This window comes from Ostrea edulis, chromosome 7 (genome assembly GCF_947568905.1).
Source record: "Ostrea edulis chromosome 7, xbOstEdul1.1, whole genome shotgun sequence".
NCBI lineage: Eukaryota > Metazoa > Mollusca > Bivalvia > Ostreida > Ostreidae > Ostrea > Ostrea edulis.
The window spans coordinates 32,183,121-32,205,453 of NC_079170.1; the positions used below are offsets into that span (position 1 = coordinate 32,183,121).

At 36.7% G+C, this 22,333-nt stretch overlaps 1 protein-coding gene across 3 annotated transcripts in view; it reads right to left on the reverse strand.

The window, feature by feature from the left end:
• The window catches only part of LOC125656883 (uncharacterized), a 91,161-nt gene that overhangs the window by 38,235 nt on the left and 30,593 nt on the right, over positions 1-22,333 (reverse strand). The window contains exon 8 of one of the 3 annotated variants that reach the window (XM_056144017.1): positions 1,780-2,536. The exons of the other annotated variants lie outside the window; for them this stretch is intronic. Within the exon in view, the coding sequence (XP_055999992.1) occupies positions 2,094-2,536 (443 nt within the window). The 3' untranslated portion in view covers positions 1,780-2,093. Of the gene's footprint in view, positions 1-1,779; positions 2,537-22,333 lie in introns of those variants that run through there. 3 annotated transcript variants of the gene reach the window in all.

Sequence of the window (22,333 nt, forward strand, 5' to 3'; positions counted from 1 at the left end):
GTTCATGTAATTGTACATTTTTTTCAAGGTTAAAAGGTCAAGGAGAGGTGTGCGCACTGTTTGCTAGTGAAGCAAGACTGGTCACAGTATTTGCTACGAGTAAATTAAAAGTCGAATTTCTTGGATATGGGGTAACCCATATCTATTCTTGTTATTGAAAGAGTCCAGTAAGTAACGCGTCTTGTTTTGTCAGTAATCAATAGACCCTCTATGGATGAACAAACCCACTGAAATCACCGGTATGCATACAGAAAACCAAACCCTTAGATCAGTTTTTGGTGGTGGTGGGTTCTAAATGCATAACAGTCTATTTTATACTTTGGCACAATACATGACCAATACGGGGATACCTGATGGTTTAATTTACTTTCTAGCTAATCCCCTTTTTTCTATCCATGAATTGTTCCCCTTTGTTTACTTTATTATGTCGTGTTTAAACTCTGTGTAATTTATTTACAGTGCATAATAAGGAATATCACCGAGTACGAGTTGAGTTTAACACTGATTACTAGAACCCTAATTAAGTAACTCGTCCACCTTTGGAAAAAATAATTCTATCAATATCATTTCGCGCATTGTAGATCAGACCATTGGACGAATAGAACATATTCTAATTTGATCCCTAGAAACGATGTTTGTTAGTAAACAAATACGTTTGTTCTCTCTCTCTCTCTCTCTCTCTCTCTCTCTCTCTCTCTCTCTCTGTCTCTCTCTCTCTCTCTCTCTCTCTCTCTCAATCACACGAACAATTGGGTTGTCAAATTTTCGGGACGAATCGTCACTTCTTCAGGACATACATACGTGCTTTTACAAAAGTATATACAATATGAATTACATGTTGAATGTTTCACTTTATTAATCAATACATATATAAACCCCCTATTCCTCCAATGGACTGATCCACAAAGTGCAAGGTGATCACTTAAGATATGCATGAATTTCGATAATTTTCGTTTTAGTAAAAAAAAAAAAAAGTGGGGGGGGGGGGGTTCCTGTTCGCTACATGGGTTCAATTCATCTGTTCAGTCCTTTCATTCTTACATCTCCATTATTACTCCTTGCTTTATAAGTGACGGATGATCACTAACATTGTTTATGAGAATACCCAAAAATGTTCCTTGTCAAAAATTCTAGTAAATGCGTATGTTTTTCATCAGAAGTCATAGAAATATGTTCTATGCTTTAAGAAATTATTTCGCACTGGAAAATTACTGGCATATTTTTCAATAGCAGAACGGGGGAGTATTAAAAACAAATAAAAGAATACTGGTATGATGTTTTACTGGGAAATTCAGAATATGTGGAATCCTTTAATTCAGTAAATTTTCTAGACTTCCACGCTCCATTGACTCTAACCAGCACGTGCCGCATGCTAAATACATGTATATGAAATATGAACTAGTATGCAACATGCATTACATGTACACATACATGTAAGTAAAGTGTTCCATCAAATAGCACACACAGTATGATCTGTCCCGTTTCCTACAACATATACATTGAATTACTTTTTAAATTCCAGCTTTAGGTGATTAAAATGTTTTAATAGGCAACAAGGAAAGATTGATCAAGTCTAGGGTAGATCACCCTCTTCTCTCTCTCTCTCTCTAAGTTTGTGGTATTTCACCTTTAGCTGGTGACGCCTCAATGTCAAAAATTCTCGACGGGAGGTAAAACGATCTCTCTCGATCTCTCTCTCTCTCTTTCTCTCTCTCTCTCATGATAATTCATAATATTGAAACAAAATACTACTGTCTCAAAGAAAGCAAAACACCGACATTGAAGGAATCTGATATGTTTATTAGACTATAAACAATTCCGTATAATTAAGAAATCGAACGAAAGAATTGAACCCAAATGTTTATTAAATAGAAAAAGCCACGTGATGCGAATTAATTTGATGTGTGGCGCTAATTCTCGTGTACTTCCATAATACTTTATACCCTCTGAGCAAACGTTTACGTTCTTCTATGAAAAAAAAAAGGTTCATTATGAATAGTTATTACTTTTCTACAAACATGGGTTTTACGCTAAGCAGTATGCACTCTCAATCCAAAGAAGAAAGAAAACCCAAAACACTTATGCTAGCTTTCTTAAGTTGTCACTCCATGCTCGGTCAGTAATTGTTGAATCTTAACATGTCCTTTTCGAGCGGCGTAGAATGCAGCATTGTATCCATTATTATCTACACTGTGTAGAAGGTCGGGGTATGTTTGGATGATATAACGACTCATTTCTAAGTTAGAGTTGAAACATGCCACGTGAAGAATGTTCCAGCCGTTATTGGCTTTATGTTTGACGTCTACTTCATTATCTGCCAGTAGTTGTAGAGTTGTAACATTTCCTCCTCTAACAGCGTGTAGAGCAGCATTCCATCCATCATTATCTACACTGTGTAGAAGGCCGGGGCGTGTTTGGATAAGATGTTCACACGTTTCTAGCTCGGCATTCTTGCAGGCTACGTGTAATACATTAGGTCCATCATCTCCAGTATCGTGGTCCTGTTTGTGATCAGGCTGTGTATCTCCTCCATTTCCTAAGAATTACAGAAAATTGAAAATAGAGTTTGCTACTCGGAGTTACATTAGTTGTATTATGAAATTGAAACACTTGATAAATTGATACAACTAGACAATTTTAGGGGCCACCGTAAACATAACTAATAGCATTCTCCATAAGTACGAGTTTAGGATAGGTCTCACTGAGAAAACAAGATTTACAGTATAGGACCAGTCTTAGACAGAAAACCTTGTTCCCGAGATATAGTAAGCCTTTTACTGACGGTTTATCACAATAATTTAGATTTTTTGAAAAAAAAAAATCAAAATTCTCAAAATTTATTTGAATGCAAAAACTAGTAAAAGCTAGGAAAACATATATAAAAATGTGTTTATGCGATACAAATTTAATCAAAGTATTGACAGTACTGAAAGACGGTGGCGAGGGTTGCAAAAAGCTTAATTAAGGTGAACTTAAATCAGTACAGAGATAGTAATTGCCTGAATGAGGAATCAGTATATGGTAATTCATTTAACTGTAATAATTCAATAATGGTAAAACAGGGTATAAGAGTCCATAGATAGTTTATTAAATCCAAAAGAAGCATGCACTATAGGATTAAACATTCTTTTTGAAGAATTTATCGATGTGTAAACTCCGGACATTTTTCACAAACTGAATAAAAGTGCGAAGCACTTTTATGTTAAGTTTGTGAGTAAAATGGCCGGAGTTTACACATCGATAAATTCTTCAAAAAGAATGTTTGATTCTTATAATTCCAATTCATTCACTTCATTAACAATTGCAAAAATTTTAATAGTTTCCCCGCACTATGTTATTTGTTTTCAGGCGTGTATGAATACATCGCGTTTTCGGATTTATTGATGTATAAACTCTTGTTCAGCTTTATTTTTGTCCAATCAAAACACTTGTAATAAATAACATTGGAATTATATGTGGTTTAAAAATGTAGTTTCCAAAATTGAATTAAGATCATGTCATTTAGATGAGCAAATTTGTTTTCTCAAGAGAATAGAGGAACATGAAAATCATATCCATGCACTGTTTTCCTTATAGCTACTCAACTAGGCGATGATTTTTAAACGAATATATATATATATATATATATATATATATATATATATATATATATATTCATCCATGTTTTAAAAGGAAGTCAGCCATTTTGACGATGTAGAGTACCTCCTTAAACAATATTCAAGCAACAGAGTATAGGAAGAATATAAAACTTAAAGCGAATATGCAAAATTAGCTAAAAGCATTCCAACTTATTGCAGCAAATTAGTTAGAGGATGAACTTTACAAGCATCGAGAGAATATCTTTATTTGGAAACAGGATGGGGCAGCTTCAAATTTGGTGAAAAAACCTCACCAAAAAAATGTATAAATTGGATCAGAATTTGACTCCAAACTATATATATATATATATATATAGATAGATAGATAGATAGATAGATATAGCACTAAATAATCACACCTAGGTACTGAAAATGTTCACCCCGGCCCGGGGTGATATAACGATCGAGAGATCCACTCTTCTTATAAAATATCTTAAACACTGAATGACACAGCGACTGTGTGTGAGATTGCATCAGTGTGTATAAGTAGCGCTTTAGGAGCATAACAAAACTTCCTTTTTAGGGAAGTCGTTGTGGCCGAGTGGACTTACGCACTGGTTTGACAGTCTTGCTAGGCGGTGGGTGCCGTAGGTCGCTGGTTCGACCCCGGGCTGGGGTGAAAATTTTCAGTACCTAGTTGTGATTATTTAGTGCTTTATATATTAATTAATTGATTATCACATGCATCGTTTAGATCCTAGGGGTAAATGTAAGGTTGGGTGTTATAATTGTTTGTTTGTGCTTTATATTAAATATTCTATACAATGACAAATAAAACTCCAAATTACTCGCCCTTGATTACAGGTGGTGCACGATCCGTTAACGACCAAGGCGTTTCTAACCTCAAGTTTAAGAGAGCGTCGGAAGGACACGTTTAGATTAGAAAGTTGTTGAATATTTAGTAACGATGGCGGATTACGGTTCGTAGGACCACACTGCGCTTAGAGACGAACTTAGAAAACGCATTGCAAGACTCTCTGGGCGGAAAGGAAAGTACGTCGAGAGTTTCAGCTGCAACCGAATTTTCTCTGTCACATCGATTAAATAAAGACATTCAATACACACTGAACGTTTTTCATTATAAACAACTTCGTGATTAAGTTTACATGCTTAAACAGTAGTTTAGGTTGAATATATAATATACAATACATCATAATTCTTTATAAGTTGTTGAATTGCATATGTTAAAAACAATAAGATACGGACACCCCCCCCCCCCCTCTCTCGATCGAGGATTAAGAATATCAATTATTAAATATATCCATATATCTCTGAATTTCTATTATTAAGCTGTTAAAATGTGTAGTAATAGTGAATGTATATGTATAACTTCTCTTTATGAAATAAAATTCACGATAGAGAAGGCACATGTATACAGAGTACATATATACCATACACCTTAACTTCACAGTTAACAGTTTATTTGCGTGTTTTAACTTATATCACTTACGTGATGACGTCACGGTAGGTAAACAGTCCTTGCGATTAACTTTTTATTAGTCCATAGGGCAAGCGAGAGCATAAAAATTGGCAGGTCAAATAAATTTTACTACCCCATATGCTAGTTGTACAATAATGATTCAAAATTTCGAGTTTCTACATTTTAATTGAATATTACAATTTGGATTGCAAGTTTAAGACGGAAGTTCAAGCTTTCTTTGAACTTCTAAATTCGCGACTCCATCCATATACTATGGTTGATATACTATGAGTTGGTTGTACTCTGCGTGAAAAGCACGACTGTATCCTGCGTATAGGAATGGTTGTATCCAAATGACGTTTGTCCATGGTGTTGCAGGAAACTGATGTAGGCCTACATAATTTGACCCGTGTTTACTTTCATGTATAAGATTTATCATGTTTATATGTACCATGACAGTTCATGATATGAATGATTTAATACTAAAATACATCACTTAACAAATGTAGTACACTTTTCAATTTGAAGGACAATTTGAATGTTCATACTTCAGATTGAAATCGAAGTTACAAGTGAATATTGAAAATCGTAATGCAATGCTTTTTTAAAATAAAAACCACAATGAACAATGGGCCTATGTGTGGCTTTTATCATAAACACAACATTGTATATATGACAGTGAAATTTGTATTTACTTCACTTGGATAAATTTATAGCTTTATGAAATTGCATTTAATTTTGATAAAAGTAGATATGATTCAAATTTTATTTCTAAAAAATTCAGAAATATCTTTATCTCTTGGGATGCATTTTTCTTCTGGTTTGCGCCAACAGTTACAATAGGCTAGGACTGGTATTCATTTCTTTGACTGACGTATTGGACTGTACTTCCGTGGGTCAGTTGATAAACATGACATAACAACATAACTATGATAATGCAAACTTTGATAAGTTATGAAAGTTTGACAATTTCATCCCATATTTTGATTAATTTCATACGTATTGACTATATTGAAGAATCCAGACTCGTTTTCCTTGAAATTCAAACAATATTTTACAACACTTTTTGAATTGTAACAAAATTAACAATGAAAGTAAAGAGATGAAATTAATTTACAATCCAGTCATCAAAAACGAAAACAAGACCTAGGAATATTCACTGCCTTACAGTTACAGTCTGATTATAGCCACCCCTCCATTACAGTCGCGTCGTCGTACCGAATGACGGCGGAGGGGGGGGGGGGTGCTGTTAGCAATCGCGTTCATTCATATTTTGACGACCTTTCTGTAATATATTTTTGTACCATACTTCGTTTATATATTGATGACTCAAATTTCCCCTGTTCGATTATAGATCTAATCTAGAAGGGGTGGGGGGGGGGGGGGTGGGGGGGGGGGGGGGGTGAGAATCATAGAATTATAAGATCATTGATGACTGTATCACTAAGGATAGATAAAATTTCAGCATAAAACATCCATGCAGAATATTACGATCTACAGAGCAAATGTTTAACCCCCCGTAAATATCACAGGCACCTGAAGTATGGATATTACTACACCCCCCTCCCCTTTCATAATTTTTTTTTGGGTGGCAATAATTTCTCTGAAATGTATGAATTCCCAGTCTATCTCATCCCTCTTTCGATTCATGTAGTCGTTTCACGCTTTTTGTAAGCTTTAGAGATTGGCCTTCTACCGGTATAATAAAATACACAAAGTAAGAAACAAAAAATTGTAAACAAACAGGGGGTCCCCATTTCGGGGCCCATTTTCCAAGTAATTACAGCGTTACCTAAGGAATTTTGGCGAGCGGCGGGGCGGGGAGATGTCATACTACAAGTTTCTTCAACTCAAAACCCATCTCATCTCCTTTATTTGACACAATCTTGCGTGCATTGATCGGACAGGGCTTCATCTCTTCCACTGGCAGCCAAAAAGGAGGTCACAGAGTACGAATTTATAACGTGTCGTGTGATTGGTCCGCGAATAATCCCGAGGCCCTTCGGATGATCCCGAGACTAAGCAACGTCTATGCTATGCTAGCCCTACGTAGGGACAACAAGCGTTAATCCATACAGTGTGTTCAATAGACCTAGACATCTACCCCAGCAGCTACGCTATCTTGCTATGATCGTCAACGCAGCCCAGGCGCTTGCTGATTGAGAAGTTTGTCATGGCCTCATGGGGAAAATTGTTTAAAACAAACTGAAATCTACAGCATGTGGTGTGATTTTTCGAACTTCTTTATTACAAATTTGCTCAAAAACACACGCACACAATATTATCTATTGTAGTTATATAATTCAATTCACAAGTGAAAGTTTGAGAGAGTTCCCGGTTGTTTCCACACTAAAATAAAATGAATGTATTGTCGAATTCACGAACAAAGTTCTTGCATTTATTAAGTGGAAAGTGAATGTGGTGATTTACGCTAATTTCACTTCAATTACTGCGATTTATGCCCGTTATCAACGTTGACCAATTGATTCCATTTTGATTTGACATATCCACGCAACTTACATAGAATTATCAAGGTTTTATAACTAGCTGGTTTTTTTTTTTATTATTGGCTGGAGAAAACTCGTCGCTTTACGTAATGTGTACACCATCAAAGACCAGTTTATGCGAAAGTTTTTTGGACCAAACAGGGCATTCGGTCCTGTATAATCAATGAACACACAGGACCGAATCAAATTTTGTCAGACCGAAAAACCTAATGTAAAAATGTGAAACACGTAAAAATGGAAAACCAAGGAAATTTTATTTATTATACTAGTAATACTATTGATTTCTTTTACCAGGATCGCTCCCACATAATACTTTAGACGGTCCATGCGGTTTTAATCACATTCATTTACGTATTTGGATTTGTGCGATATTTTTTACTTAATATAACAAACATTTTAATGACTCCACGTCAAAATAGTAAAGCTCAAAACCGGACACTGAGACATCGGACATTCTGGTCTAGTGTAAAAATGACGCATCGGACCTGAGGCACTGCACATCGGTCAGGTCCTACTGTCCGATGTCTTTCGCATAGACTGAAAGACACCGAAATTCACGAAGTGAAGGGATAACTATTTCAAAAATATGTCATGTAGACTTGATCCGATGGGCTAGGTAAGTTGGAGTATTTGTTCAAACATCGAAACATCGTTCTTGATACCCTCAATTAAATCAACAAACTAACAAACAAATCATAAGAGCAACGGCAATACATATACATTTTTGCATTTAAACAAGAGGTCACATCGCTCACCTGAATCAACTTGGCCCATATATGAAAACTTTCTATATATATTTGCATGTAAAACCTTAGTCCCTTTTGTGGCCCCAACCAACCAAACATTCAAGACAAACTGCCTGTTCAAAGAGCCATAAGGTGAAAGTACTAAGAGAAACTCATCGTTGATTATTATGTGACCATTCTGGATTTTATTCTTTTAAATTAATTAAAAACTGTACCGACTTCTTCATTCATTTTTTTTTTTACATTATATATATATATATATATATATATATATATATATATATATACATGTATATATATATATATATATATATATATATTTTGACATGCACATCAATGGCAATGCACTCTTAAATGAACATAACTGTCCTAAGTGAAGAAATATTTGATATAAAGCACAGAAAATTTCACTTTATTAGGATATCCACTTCTGCCCCTACCCGGGGTTGAACTCACGACCTGCGGAACCAAATCTCTTAGCAACCTGTAACCAGCACGCTAGACCGTTCGACCATCTAGGCAAGTCTAAAACCTTGCTTTCGATGACGATGGAATTATCACCACGCTGTCACACGCTACACGGTTATTGAGAATGGAAATGGGATACAGTTATTTAACGTACATTTAAGAGGATCGCACATGATACACAGTGCATTCGAAATATGTATTGCTATTTATGTTCTTTATATATAAATATTTCGAATGCAATGTTACGGAGATCTGCCCCTCTAATTTTTATACATAACGCATTACACTTAGTGAATAAAAATCGGGCTCGAAATCATCGAAAACCCCTACCCCGGAAACTGAAATTTTGGGGTTAAGGTATTAGTGGTTTACTTCCACCACTGTGAAGAGGTGGTGTTAGTACTCTCTCTAGTTACGGAGATCCGCCCCTTTAAAATTTTATACATGAATCACACTTAGTGAATAAACACTTGGGTAGGAATAACGGAAGACTTCTACTCTAGGTATTGAAATTTCGGGGGTAGGGTAATAGTGGTCTACTCCCACCAATGCGAAGAAATGGTGATTGTACTCTCTCTAGTTATGGAGATCCGCCCCTCTGATTTTAATGTATAACGCATTACAATTAGTGAATACATATTGGGCACGAAATAATCGAAAACCCCTACCCCGGGTACTGAAAGTTTTGGGGTGGAGTATCAATGGACTACTTCCACCACTGTCAAGGGATGGTGATGGTCCTCTCTCTAGTTACGGAGATCGACCCCTTTAATTTTTTTTTTTATACATAATGAATCACACTCGGTGAATAAACATCGGACTCGTAATAATCGAAAACCCCTATCCCGGGGACTGTAGCGTATTAGTGGTCTACTACCACCACTGATAGGAAATGATAATGGTACCCTCTCTAGTTACGGATATCCGTCCCTCCAATATTTATGCATACCGCATTATAGCGAGCGCAACGAGCCAGCGCGGAGCGCTGGCTCGTACTGCGAGCTCTAATGACTAGAGCGCGGGAAATAATCCGAGCTAAATCTCAACCTCTAACAAGAATTTTTTTTGACGCCAATCCCAGAAGTCCCTCGTACAAAATGGCGGATGGTTCGATTCGTAAAATAATAATAAAAAAAAATCTTTGAAGTATTACAAACCTTTCTTATTTGAAGGGAAAGGATGACAATCATATTCTTCCCCCTTTCTTTTTCTTTTTAAAATATTGTCTAAAGAAATGTAAACAGTCACGTCACAACTACCAGGCTACGTCACAACACGCTCGTTGCATTTCCCGCTAAACTGGTTCCTACATTGGCGAGAAGAGCAAGACAGTAATCCTACGTATTGTTTTCAATATAATTTTTTTGAAAAGGTATTCAGATATGCTGCGCTCGCCCCAACGGTCACACCGTAATCATATTACTAAGCGAATAAACATCGGGCTCGGAATTATCGAAAAACCCTACCCTGGAGACTGAATTTTAGGGGGTATGGTAATGATTGTCTACTCCCTCCACTTTGGAAAGATGGTGATGGTACTCTTTCTAGTTACGGATATCTGTCCCTCTAATTTTTATACATAGCGTATTACACTTAGATCTAGTTAATAATAAATCTCGGGTACATGTGATAGACCATGGGCTAGTAAAGGTAATGGGAAACCCCTTAAGGATTTCTGCAAACAAGTATTTTTTTTTTAAAATACATAATCTCTTGATTATAAATCACGTTGCTTGACATTTCTACGTGAGGTCGTTTACGAGTTTTGGGGCAAAAATAATGAAATTTGTAAAAATAATAGCTGAAAACTGGAAAAACCCTTTTGATTCGATTTATATGTCATTGACATTTGTAAACAAATATTTTGTGAAAACATGTAACCCTTTGATTATATATCAAGTTGTGGGGTGATTTACGACGTTTGGGGGCTAAAACATGAATTTTTCTTTAAAAATCACCGAAAAATGGAAAACTTCTTCAGATCCTATATAGATAATAGGGACGTTTGATACCAATGATTTTCTGAAAGTATGGAACCCTTTTACTATAAATCAGATTCTTTGCATGGAGACCCTTTCCAGTTTTGGGGCAAAGCCCTAAAATTTGTAAAAATAATAGCTGAAAACTGAAAAAAAAAACACTCTTCAAATCCGATATAGATGTCATTGACATTTGCAAACAAGTAAATTGTAAAGGTATGCAACTTTTTGATTATATATCAAGTTATCTGACATAAATATGTACGGCATTTACAAGGTTTGGGGCTAAAACATGATTTTTTCTATAAACATCGTCGAAAAATGGAAAACTTCTTCAGATCCTATAGAGATAATATGGACCTTTGAGAACAATTATTTTCGGAAAGTATGTGACTCTCTTAAACTATAAATCAGATTGTTTGCATGGAGACATTTTCCATTTTAGGGGCAAAAACCTAAAATTTGTAAAAAATAATAGCCGAAAACTGGAAAAACTCTTCAGATCCAATTTAGATGTCATTGACATTTGTAAACACGTGTTATTTGAACTTAAGTAACCTTTGATTGACAAGATGTTTCAAATAGATATATGAGGTCATTTACTAATTCTGGGTCTAAACTCTTTAACATGATTTTTTTTCCCTTTAAAAATCGCAGAAAAAAGGAAAACTTCTTCAGATCATATATATATATCATAGGCCTTTGAAAACAATTATTTTCTGAAAGTATGTAACCCTTTAGTTGTAAATCATATTGTTTGACAATAATGCATAGAGTCGTTTTCAAGTTTTGGAGCAAAAACATGAAATTTGTCATTAATGTATTGTTAAAGAATGGAAAACTTCGAGAATCTTACAAACACAATATGGACATTTGCAAACGTGTATTTTGCTATTTTGCTTTAAAGAACGTAACCCATTACAATTATATCAAGTTGTTTGGCATTAAGGCGAACTGTATTTATGAATTACTGAAATATTTTTAAGAGATATACTTGCAGGCAGTATTAATCCAGAATTTGTAATCGCATTGTAAATAACAGTTTCAAGCTCCTTTCAAGCGTCTGTGAGTAGCGTCTACAGTGACCTAAGATATATAATAGTGTAATTAACTCGGTACACTTGTCATATGGCGCATAGTCATTTCAAACGTGAGATGCTTAGGTAATATATCCATTTGCTAGTCATAGCTGAGGCACATGTGTTCTGAGAGTATGGTTTGACAAGCCTTTTTGCCCTTGAAAAAAAAATGGATTGTCTGATACAACTTTAGAGATAAATGCCAAAAAAAAATAATAAATTCTATACACAGCCATGTATTCAGAGATGATGGAGAGGTGGTCATGGTAGGTTATTGGCACTTTTGTGGCAGTCACAATTTTGCCATTTGATTATCATAGCAGATTCTTTGACTTGTCGTTTGGCTGAAAGGGCTGACGTAAATGTAGACTCGATTACTTGTCCAGTAACAATACATGCAGAATATGCAAGTTTTGAAGTTTTCCAAAATTCAATTTTGGTACCAAATTTTCTTTCTGTTTTTGATTTCAGGTTTCAAGATTTGTAATCACTGTTATGTGAGTCGGGGTAAATGACGGGTATCTCTCTCTGAGCATTGTCATACTCTCAACCACGTAATTTTGCACGATATTCATCTCCATATATACGGATAAAATCAAATTCCTTTCTCTGACCTAAGAATTATATAGTCGTTAGTTTCTGAGTTGTTTCTGTCATTTGCTTAGTGCAGGTTGGATAAATCATCGCCCCTTTAGCAATCAAATCAATATATCGAACTTTACATATTGTTTTTCTGTGGAGATCCGGATTAAAATAGGTCATCAGTATCCCTTGCTTGTTGTAAGAGGCGACTTAATGGGACGGTCTTTCGGAGAAGACTGCAAAAACCAAGGTCCCAGCAGGTGTGTCACGATAAAGATCCCTCCCTGCTAAAAGACCGTAAGCGCCGAGCATATGCCTGAGTTTTGCAGCCCTTCACCAGCAATGGCAACGTCTCCATACAAATAAACAAATTTCGAGCTGGACGTTAAACAATATACAACCAATTTACATGTATTGTCACTTTTATTCTTTGCAAGTTTTTTAATGGCTTCTTCTACTGCTTTTGTCACACAGTATACCAGGTTGTGTTTTCCCCCTGTACTTGAGTTTCTTTATTACAGAACAGACACTTTTGGGTGGGGAAAAGTATCAATATTAAGCACAGGTTGAGTGGACGTCTTTTACAGCTCACTTGACTCGGTACAACTTCCTCAAAGCTCAAATTTTACTTCTAGTAACAAATATTTGTAAAATATTGGTAACAACATCAATAAAAGCCATTAAAGGCACGGCACCATTTAAAGCTTCTAGCTAGTAAATAGTATATGTCTTTATTATTCGTGGGGCCCTGTCTTCTAATCATTGGAAAACTGCTCCGTGAAAGATTTTGTCATTATCCTCTACATTTTCTCCATAGTATAGGATAATATAGGATACATCTTTATTCTTGATGTTGATAGGAGCTTGAAACAGATTTAAAGTTTCCTGGTATAAGATTTAAAGATTTTTTTTTCTTTGGGACATATTTAAAAGTTATCTGAAAATTGAAAAGTTGTTCAAATTTACGTATGACAATATATTTATCTATTTTGCTGTATATTATGGAAAATAATTCATTAAACTAATTAATTAATAGAATAGTTCATTATTTGCAATATGTCCGATTCTCAATAGTCGAGCCATTATTTATCAGGGTTTCCACAAATTTTGCATGGATACTCAAAAGTAACCCATGTACTTTCTTTTTATTGATTATATAGATTAATGGGCTTCCATACATCAAATATGTCGCGAGGAGACATGCAAATGCATTCTCTCACCAGAGGGCGCGTTACGCAAGCTTCACATACACCTCTGTCAATGCTTGGAATCACGTGACAATATAATCACATGATATAAACATTCATTCTCGGTTTCCTTTCCCTTTAAAAGTTCAGACAACAGGTGATACATCAGGCTCTTTTCATAGCCAACTGACACTTTAATAAGTGCATATTTACCGTTTAGCTGTTTGTCTCTTATTTTACAAGTTTTATCGTATTTTTACAGCCTTTCTTACTTTTGATTCCATGTTTACATTTAAATCTCCACCACGTGTATATCCTACATTCATACGCATATTACGAAGTAGTTCCAAATTTATGATCAGAAAACGGCGATTTTAAACAATTTACAGTAAGCATCAATTTGATTGCTCCAAAAAGATATCATAATAAGACTAAATATTTAGTTCAAAACATAAATGTTGGATCAAAGAAACTTTTACAAGATTTCTGTAAAAAGCCGTTGACAGAGGTGTAGTGCGAGGAGCGCACGAAACTCTGGGTAGAGAATGATGCAAATGTGGACAGTGATTTTTATGTTGAAAGTTATATATCTACTGACTCAATATTGTGTTTATTATATAAAGAAAAGGTAAATGGATTATAGTATCTAGATGTGAACCTTGTGTCATAATGCGTATTTAGTATTAAGCATGCTATAATAGGTACATGTTGTTTTGAGAATTCCTGTATAATTTCATAAAACATGAATGAAATGTATCTATAAAAATGCATTTTGCAGACATTTAAAAATATGTAACGCTGTCCACATTACACTGTCTTTAATTTATTATATGTATTTACCACTGATGTTCTCTCTGGGAAGCCCTTAGCCCATTGTTTGTGTTTTCAATCTGTCGTCTTTGATGCGGTATGGAAAACGGTAATGGCCATATTAAATTTGCAAAAAATTCATAATTTCAAATGGCCATATCATGAAAACGAACAAACATAAATTTGTCAAATAACCTTCATTTACCTTCATTTTATACACTTTCAAAATATCACAGTGTAGAAAAATCCCTAGAGGGGGAGGCAATGTGTTGTTGGCCCATAGTCTATAAGGAATCATTGAAGACCCCTTCCCCGGGTACTGAAATCTTCGGGGTAGGGTAAAATTGGTCTACATCAACCACTGTGAAGAAATGGTAATGGTGCTCTCTCTAATTACGGAGATCCACCCCTCTAGTTTTTAAAAAATAAAGCATTACACATGAATAAACATCGGACTCGGAATCATCGAAAACTCTTACCCCGGAGACTGACATTTGGAGGGTAGGGTATTAATGGTCTAATCCCACCACTATGAAGAGATGATGATTTCAAATTTTTATACATAATGAATCACATTTAGTGAATAAACATCGGGTACGGAATCATCGAAAACACCTACCCCGAGGATCGAAATTTCGGGAGGGGGTATTAGTGGTTTACTCCCACCACTGTGAATAAATGGTGATGGTTCTCTCTCTAGCTACATAGATCTACTCCTCCCATTTTTAAATAACTTATTACACTTGGTGAATAAACATCGGGTTTTGAATCATTAAAGACCCCTATCCCGGGAACTGAAATTTCGGGGGTAAGGTATTAATGGTCCACTTGCACCACTGTGAAGAAATGGTGATGGTACTCTTTCTAGATACGGAAATCCGTCCCTCCAATTTTTATGCATAACACATTACAATAAGTGAATAAACATCAGGTAAGGAATCCTCGAAGACCCATTCCCCGGGGACTTAAATCTTCGGGGTAGGGTATAAGTGGTCTACTCCCACAACTGCAAAGAAATGGTAATAGTACTCTCTCTCTAGTTATATATGGAGATCCGCCCTTCTCGTTTTTAAACATAGCACATTACCCTTGGTTAATAAACATCTGGATTAAAATCATCAAAGACCCGTACCCCGGGGATTGAAATTTCAGGGTCAGGGTATTAGTGGTCTACTTCCACCAATTTGAAGAAATGGTGATGATACTCTTTCTAGATACGAAGATCTGCCCCTCCAAATTTTATGCATAACGCATTACACTAATCGAATAGACATCGGGCTCGGATTCATACAAAACCCCTAAAAGAAGGACAACATTTTAGAGGGTAAGGTATTAGTAGTCCACTCGCACCACTGTGAAGATAAGGATATCGTACTTTTTCTAGTTACAGAGATCCGCCCGTTTAATTTTTATACATAACGCATTACACTTAGTTAATAAACATCGGGTTCGGAATAATCGAAAAACCCCACTCTGGGGACGGAGTTAAGGGGATAGAGTATTATTTGTCTACTCCGACCACAGTGAAAAGATGGTGATGGTACTCTTTCTAGTTATGGAGATCCGCCTTTATAATTGTCGTACATAACGCATTACACTTGGTTATTAAACATCGGGCTCGGAATCATCGAAGACCCATACCCCGGGAATTGAAACCTTCGGGATAGGGTATACGTGGTCTTTTCCCACTACGGTGAAGAAATGGTGATGGTACTCTCTCCAGTTGCCGAGATCCGCCCTTCTAGATTTTAAACATAACACATTATACTTAGTTAAACATCGGAATCGGAATCGACAAAGTCCCCTATCCCGGGGACTGAAATTTTGGGGGTGGGGTATAAGTTGTCTTATCCCACCACTGTGATGAGATTGTGATGGTATTCTTTCTAATTACGGAGATCAACACCTTCACATTTTTATGCATACATGTTATGATTCACACTTTCTGAATAAACATCGGGTGCAGCATCATCGAATATGCCTACCCCGGGGATTGAAATTTAGGGTGTAGGGTATTAGTGGTCTACTCCCACAACTGTGATGAGATGGTGATGGTACTCCCTTCAGTTTTAGAGATCCGCTCTTCAAATTTCTATACATAATGAATCACACTTAATGAATAGACATCGGGTTCATAATGATTGAAAAACCCTACCACGGGGACTGACATTTTCGTGGGTAGTGTATTTGTTGTCCGCTCCCACCACTGAGAGGAGATGGTGATGGTACGTTCACTCGTTACGGAGATCCGCCCCTTCAAAATTTTATACAAAATGAATCACACTTAGTGAATAAACATCGGGTTCGTAATAATTGAATACCCCTACCCCAGGGATATGTTGGGATAAGGCATTAGTAGTCCACTCTCACCATTGTGAAGAAATGATGATGGTAATCTCTCTAGTTACGGAGATCTGTCACTCTAATTTTTAAACATAACGCATTACACTTAGTGAATAAACATCGGGCTCGCAATCATCAAATACACCTACCCCTAGGACTGAAATTTCGGGGGCAGGGTATTAGTGGTCTACTCCTGCCACTGTGATGAAATGGTGATGCTACTTTTTCTAGATACGGTGATCCACTGCTCCAATTTTTATTATTACACTAAATGAAGAAACATCGCGCTCAGAATCATCGAAAACCCACAATTTAGGAATAGGGTATTAGTGGTATATTACCACCACTGTGAAGAGATGGTGGTGGTATACTTTCTAGTTACGGAGATCCTCTAATTTTTATACAAACGCATTACACTTAGTTAATAAACATCAGGTAAGGAATGATCGAAGACCCATACCCTGGGGACTGAAATCTTTGGGGTAAGGTATAAATGGTCTACTCCCACCACTGTGACGAAATTGTGAGGGTACGTTTTTAGTTACAAAGATCTGCCCTTCTAATTTTTATACATAACACATTACACTTGATTAACATCCCACTACTGTAAAGAGATGACAATGGTACACTCTCTAGTTATGGTGATCCGTCCCTCCAATTTTCATGATGCATAATGCATTACACTTAGTGAATAAACCTCGGGCTCGGAATTATCGAAAATCCCCTACCCCGGGCACTGAATTTAAGGGGTAGGGTACTAGTTGTCTACTTCCAACACTGTTAAAAGATGTTGATGATGCTCTTTCTAGTTACGCGTATCCGAACCTCTAACGTTTATACATAACGCATTACACTTAGTTAATAAACATCGGATAAGGAATCATCTAAGACCCAAACCCCGGAGATTAAAACGTTCAGGGTGAGGTATAAGTGGTCTTCTCCAACCACTGTGAAGAAATAGTGATGGTACTCTCTCTAGTTACGGAGATCCTCCTTCTAGTTTTTAAGCATAACGCATTACACTAAGTGAATAAACATCGGGCTCGGAATCGACGAAGTCGCCTACGCTACGGACTAAAATTTTGGGGGTAGGGTATTTGTGGTCTAGTTCCATCACTGTGAAGAGATGGCTACAGAGACTGACCCCTTCAAATTTTTATACATAATAAATCAACTTAGTGAAAAAACATCGGGTGCAGCATCATCGAAAACACCTGCCACGGGGACTGAAACTTCGGCAGTATGGTATTAGTGTTCTACTCCCACCACTGTGAAGAAATGGTGATGGTTATCTCTCTAGCTACGGAGATATGTCCTCTCACTTTTTTAATAACGCATTACACTTGGTGAATAAACATCGGGTTCGGAATCATCGGACATCCTACCCCGATGACTTAAATTTTTGGGGTAGGGTATTAGTAGTCTACTTCCACCACTGGGAAGAAATGGTGATGGTACTCTCTCTATTTATGGAGATCTGTTCTTCTATTTTTTAAACATAACGCATTACACTTCGTCAATAAACATCGGGCTCGCAATCATCAAATACACCCACACCTACCCCTCGGACTGAAATTTCGGGGGTAAGGTATTAGTGGTCTACTCGCACCACTCTGAGGAAATGGTCATGGTACTCTTTCTAGATACGGTTATCCCTCTCCAGTTTTCATACATAGCGGATTACACTAAGTAAATAAACATTGGGCTCGGAATCATAGAAAATCCCTACCCCGGGTACTAAATTTTAGGGGTTAGGGTATTAATGGTCTACTCCCACAACTGTGAAGTTATTGTGATGATACTCTCTCCATTGGAATTACTATACATAATGAATCTCACTTAAGGAATAGACATCGGGTTCGAAATCATTGGGAAACCCTCCCTCGGGGACTGCAATTTTTGAGATAATGTATTAGTAGTCTGATCACATCACTGAGATGAGATGGTGATGGTACTCTCTCTAGATCCGCCCCTTCAAAAATTTATACATAATGAATCACACTTAGTGAATAAACATCGGGCTCGTAATAATCGATGACCTCATACCCCGAGGACTGAAATGTCGGGGCAAGGTATTAGTAGTTCACTCCCACCACTGTGAAGAAATGATGATGATACTCTTTCTAGTTACGCATATCTGAACCTCTAATTTTTATACACAATACATTACACTTAGTGAATAAACATTGGACTCGCATTACTTAAAGACCCCTACCCAGGGACTGATTTTTTTGGTAGCATATTAGTGGTCTACTCCCACCACTTTGGAAAGATGGTGATGACAACCTTTCTAGTTACGGATATCAGCCCCTCTAAATTTTATACATAACGCATTACACTTAGGTAATAAACATCGGATAAGGAATAATCGAAGACCCATACCCCGGGAATGATTTGTTTGGGGTGGGGTATTAGTGGTCTACTCCCACCACTGTGAAGAAATGGTGATGGTACTCTCTCTAGTAACAGAGATCAGGCTCTCTGGTTTTCAAACATACACTGTAATATATTACACTTGGTGAATAATTATCGGAGTCGTAATAATAAAAAACCCTCTCCCGGGGACTGAAATTGTGAGGCTAGGGAATAAGTGGTCTAATCACACCACTGTGAAGAGGTGGTGATGGTACTCTCTCTAGTTACGGAGATCCGTCCCTTGAAATTCTGATACATAATGATTCACACTTAGTGAAAAAACATCGGGTGCAGTATCATCGAAGAAACGTACGTCGGGGACTGAAATTTTGTGGGCTTGGTATGAGTGGTCTACTTTCACCACTGTGAAGAAATGGTGTTGGTTCTCTGTCTAGTTACGGAGATCCGCTCCTCCAACTTTTTAAATAACGCATTACACTTAGTGAATAAAATTAGGGCTCGGATTCGTCAAGAACCCCTATCCCCGGGACTGAATTTTCGGGGGTAGGGTATTAGTAGTCCACTCGCACCACTGTGAAGAAATGGTGATGGTACTCTTTCTAGGGAGGGAGATACGGCCCTTTAATTTGTAAACATAACACATTACACTTACTGAATAAACATCGGGCTCGGAATCACTGAAATGTTAGGGGTAAGGTATTGGTGCTCTCCTCCCACCAATGTGAAATGATGGTTATGGTATTCTTTCAATTGACAGAGATTCGCCCCTCCAAGTTTTTACATAATGAATCACTACATGTATTTGTAAATAAACATCAAGTTCGCGACCATCGAAGACACCTCTCTTGGGGACTGAAATTTTGGGGGTATGGTATTAGTAGACTACTCCCACCACTGTGAAGAAATGGTGTTGGTACTCTCTCTGGTTAGGGAGATCCGTCCCTCTACTTTTTAAACATAACGCATTACACTTAGTGAATAAACATCGGGCTAGAAATCATCAAAGACCCCTACCCCGGGGACTGAAGTGTTGGGGCTATGATATTACAGAAACACTCTACTTTATCACTTGAACGGTAAACGCACGATGAGCGAAGGGCGATCGCACACAGAGCGAAAGGTGAACGAACGCAGAGCGAACGGTGACCGCACGGTGAACGCAGGCAGAGCGAAAGGTGAACGCAATTTGGTGAACGGTGAGCGCACAGTGAACACAGAGTGAACGGTGAGGCCACGGTGAACGCAGAATGGCCTACTCATTCGGTATATTTCGGATTTTCCCCTTGGATTGTATTTACTTTATAATCAGGTAGAGGATACATGTATATGTATGAATATATCTGTTCATTTTCGTGCAAGTACTAGATGTATATAGATCTCATGAACATGATCGTAAATTCCACATCAATGCACGTAGCAATTATTTGGGAGAGAACCTACACAGGATATGCCTTTTGCTCAATTCCGTTGAGTTTCTCAATAGAAGATGTTTATAGAAATATATATTTGTTTAATATTTAGAATTCTTTATGTTTACAAAAATCATGAATATTGGTGCTTCATCTCGGTATACTACATGTAATTATATATTTCGACTTAAGATGTATAGTATTTGATTTCTTAATACAACAGTATATACGATGCATGTGAAATAAAGATAGTTTAGTAATTAACGGCAAGAATGTACAGGTGTACATATGCGTGACTTCATAATTTACGAGCGCGGTCGTTTGGATTACATGCAATTAAAAACACATCCTCGAAAAGAGTCAAGATAAATGCATTAAACAACCTCCACTGGTATAACAGGTACCTCGCGTTGATACCTCAACGCTTCTGGATAATATAAGGTTTATTCCCACGTAAATTTTGTGTAATTCACATTACTGCAAACATATGTATAATATATCGATCTAAGGAAATAGTCCCAGAATTAATGTACGTATGTACCAAATAAATAGTGTGATCATGAATTTACATTTAGATTGTACAATATTTGTATATTTTTGATGCGGATAAAACTGTTTATTTTACTGAACTGTACATTTATCATATGTAGGGAAGAAATGTACGAAAACTGTTTTCTCTTTATATTAGAGACATACGATTCAAAATTTTCAAATTTGGGGAAAGGAGTAAATGCATTTATTGACAATGTCTCCAATAAATATAGGCCTAAAATAATCAGACATACTTATCAAATCAATCTAACATTTAGGCACAAATATGCATTGAAATGTACAGTGTAGCATACCCTTTTTAAGTAAGAGGGGGGATAAGAAAAATAATAAACATATATGGAATTCTTGTCAAGTGAGAACAAATGAAATATAATAAATTGTGCGTTTGCTCAAACTTGAAAATGATAAAATGATAATTCAGGTGGGGCGAGGTGTATATTAACTGAAACTGACTCTTTTTCGTACACGTACCAGCGCTCGCTGTTCGTTCTTCGCTACATGTACATGTATAACAGTTAAAATATTAACTGAAGGTTCTTGTATTTTACTCTCATGCAGAGCTTCTCCCACTTTTTAACCAAACAATGCTTGTGTTTTGCAATGATAATAACAATGATCTTTCTATCCTTTAATATTCATGAGTGATCTGAGGTTTTCCTTGAATTTTCGCAGTTGATAATCCCGATATTTGTACTTTATAAATCAAATTTCTGATATAATAAGAAAGTTTACTTTCACTCTTATGTACAAATTCACCCCAACTCCATTTTGCCTTGCTATGAAAACCGATCCTTTGACTTTGGTGTTCCGAATGACAGTGAACGGGGTTTAGTGGTCTACTCCCGCCACTGTGAAATGATGGTGATGGTATTCTTTCTAGTGAAAGAGATCCGGCCCTCCAAATGTTTACAGCATGAATCATTATTTGTAAATAAACATCAAGTTTGGAATCAATGAAGACCCCTATCCAGGGAACTAATATTTTTGGGGTAGGGTATCAATGGTCTATTCAAACCACTGTGAAGAAATGGTGATGATACTCTCTTTCGTTACGTAGATCCGTCCCTCTAATTTTTAAAGAACTTGTTTGTCAGTACCTTGCCTCGATTTAAAAACTGACCATACGCAAAACAAGCGCTTGCGTATCGAATCAGTTGAGAGATATAAACACCATATGCAGGTGATAATGGAATATTGCTACATGAATATGGGAAGTTGACGATGGAAAAGATGAAAT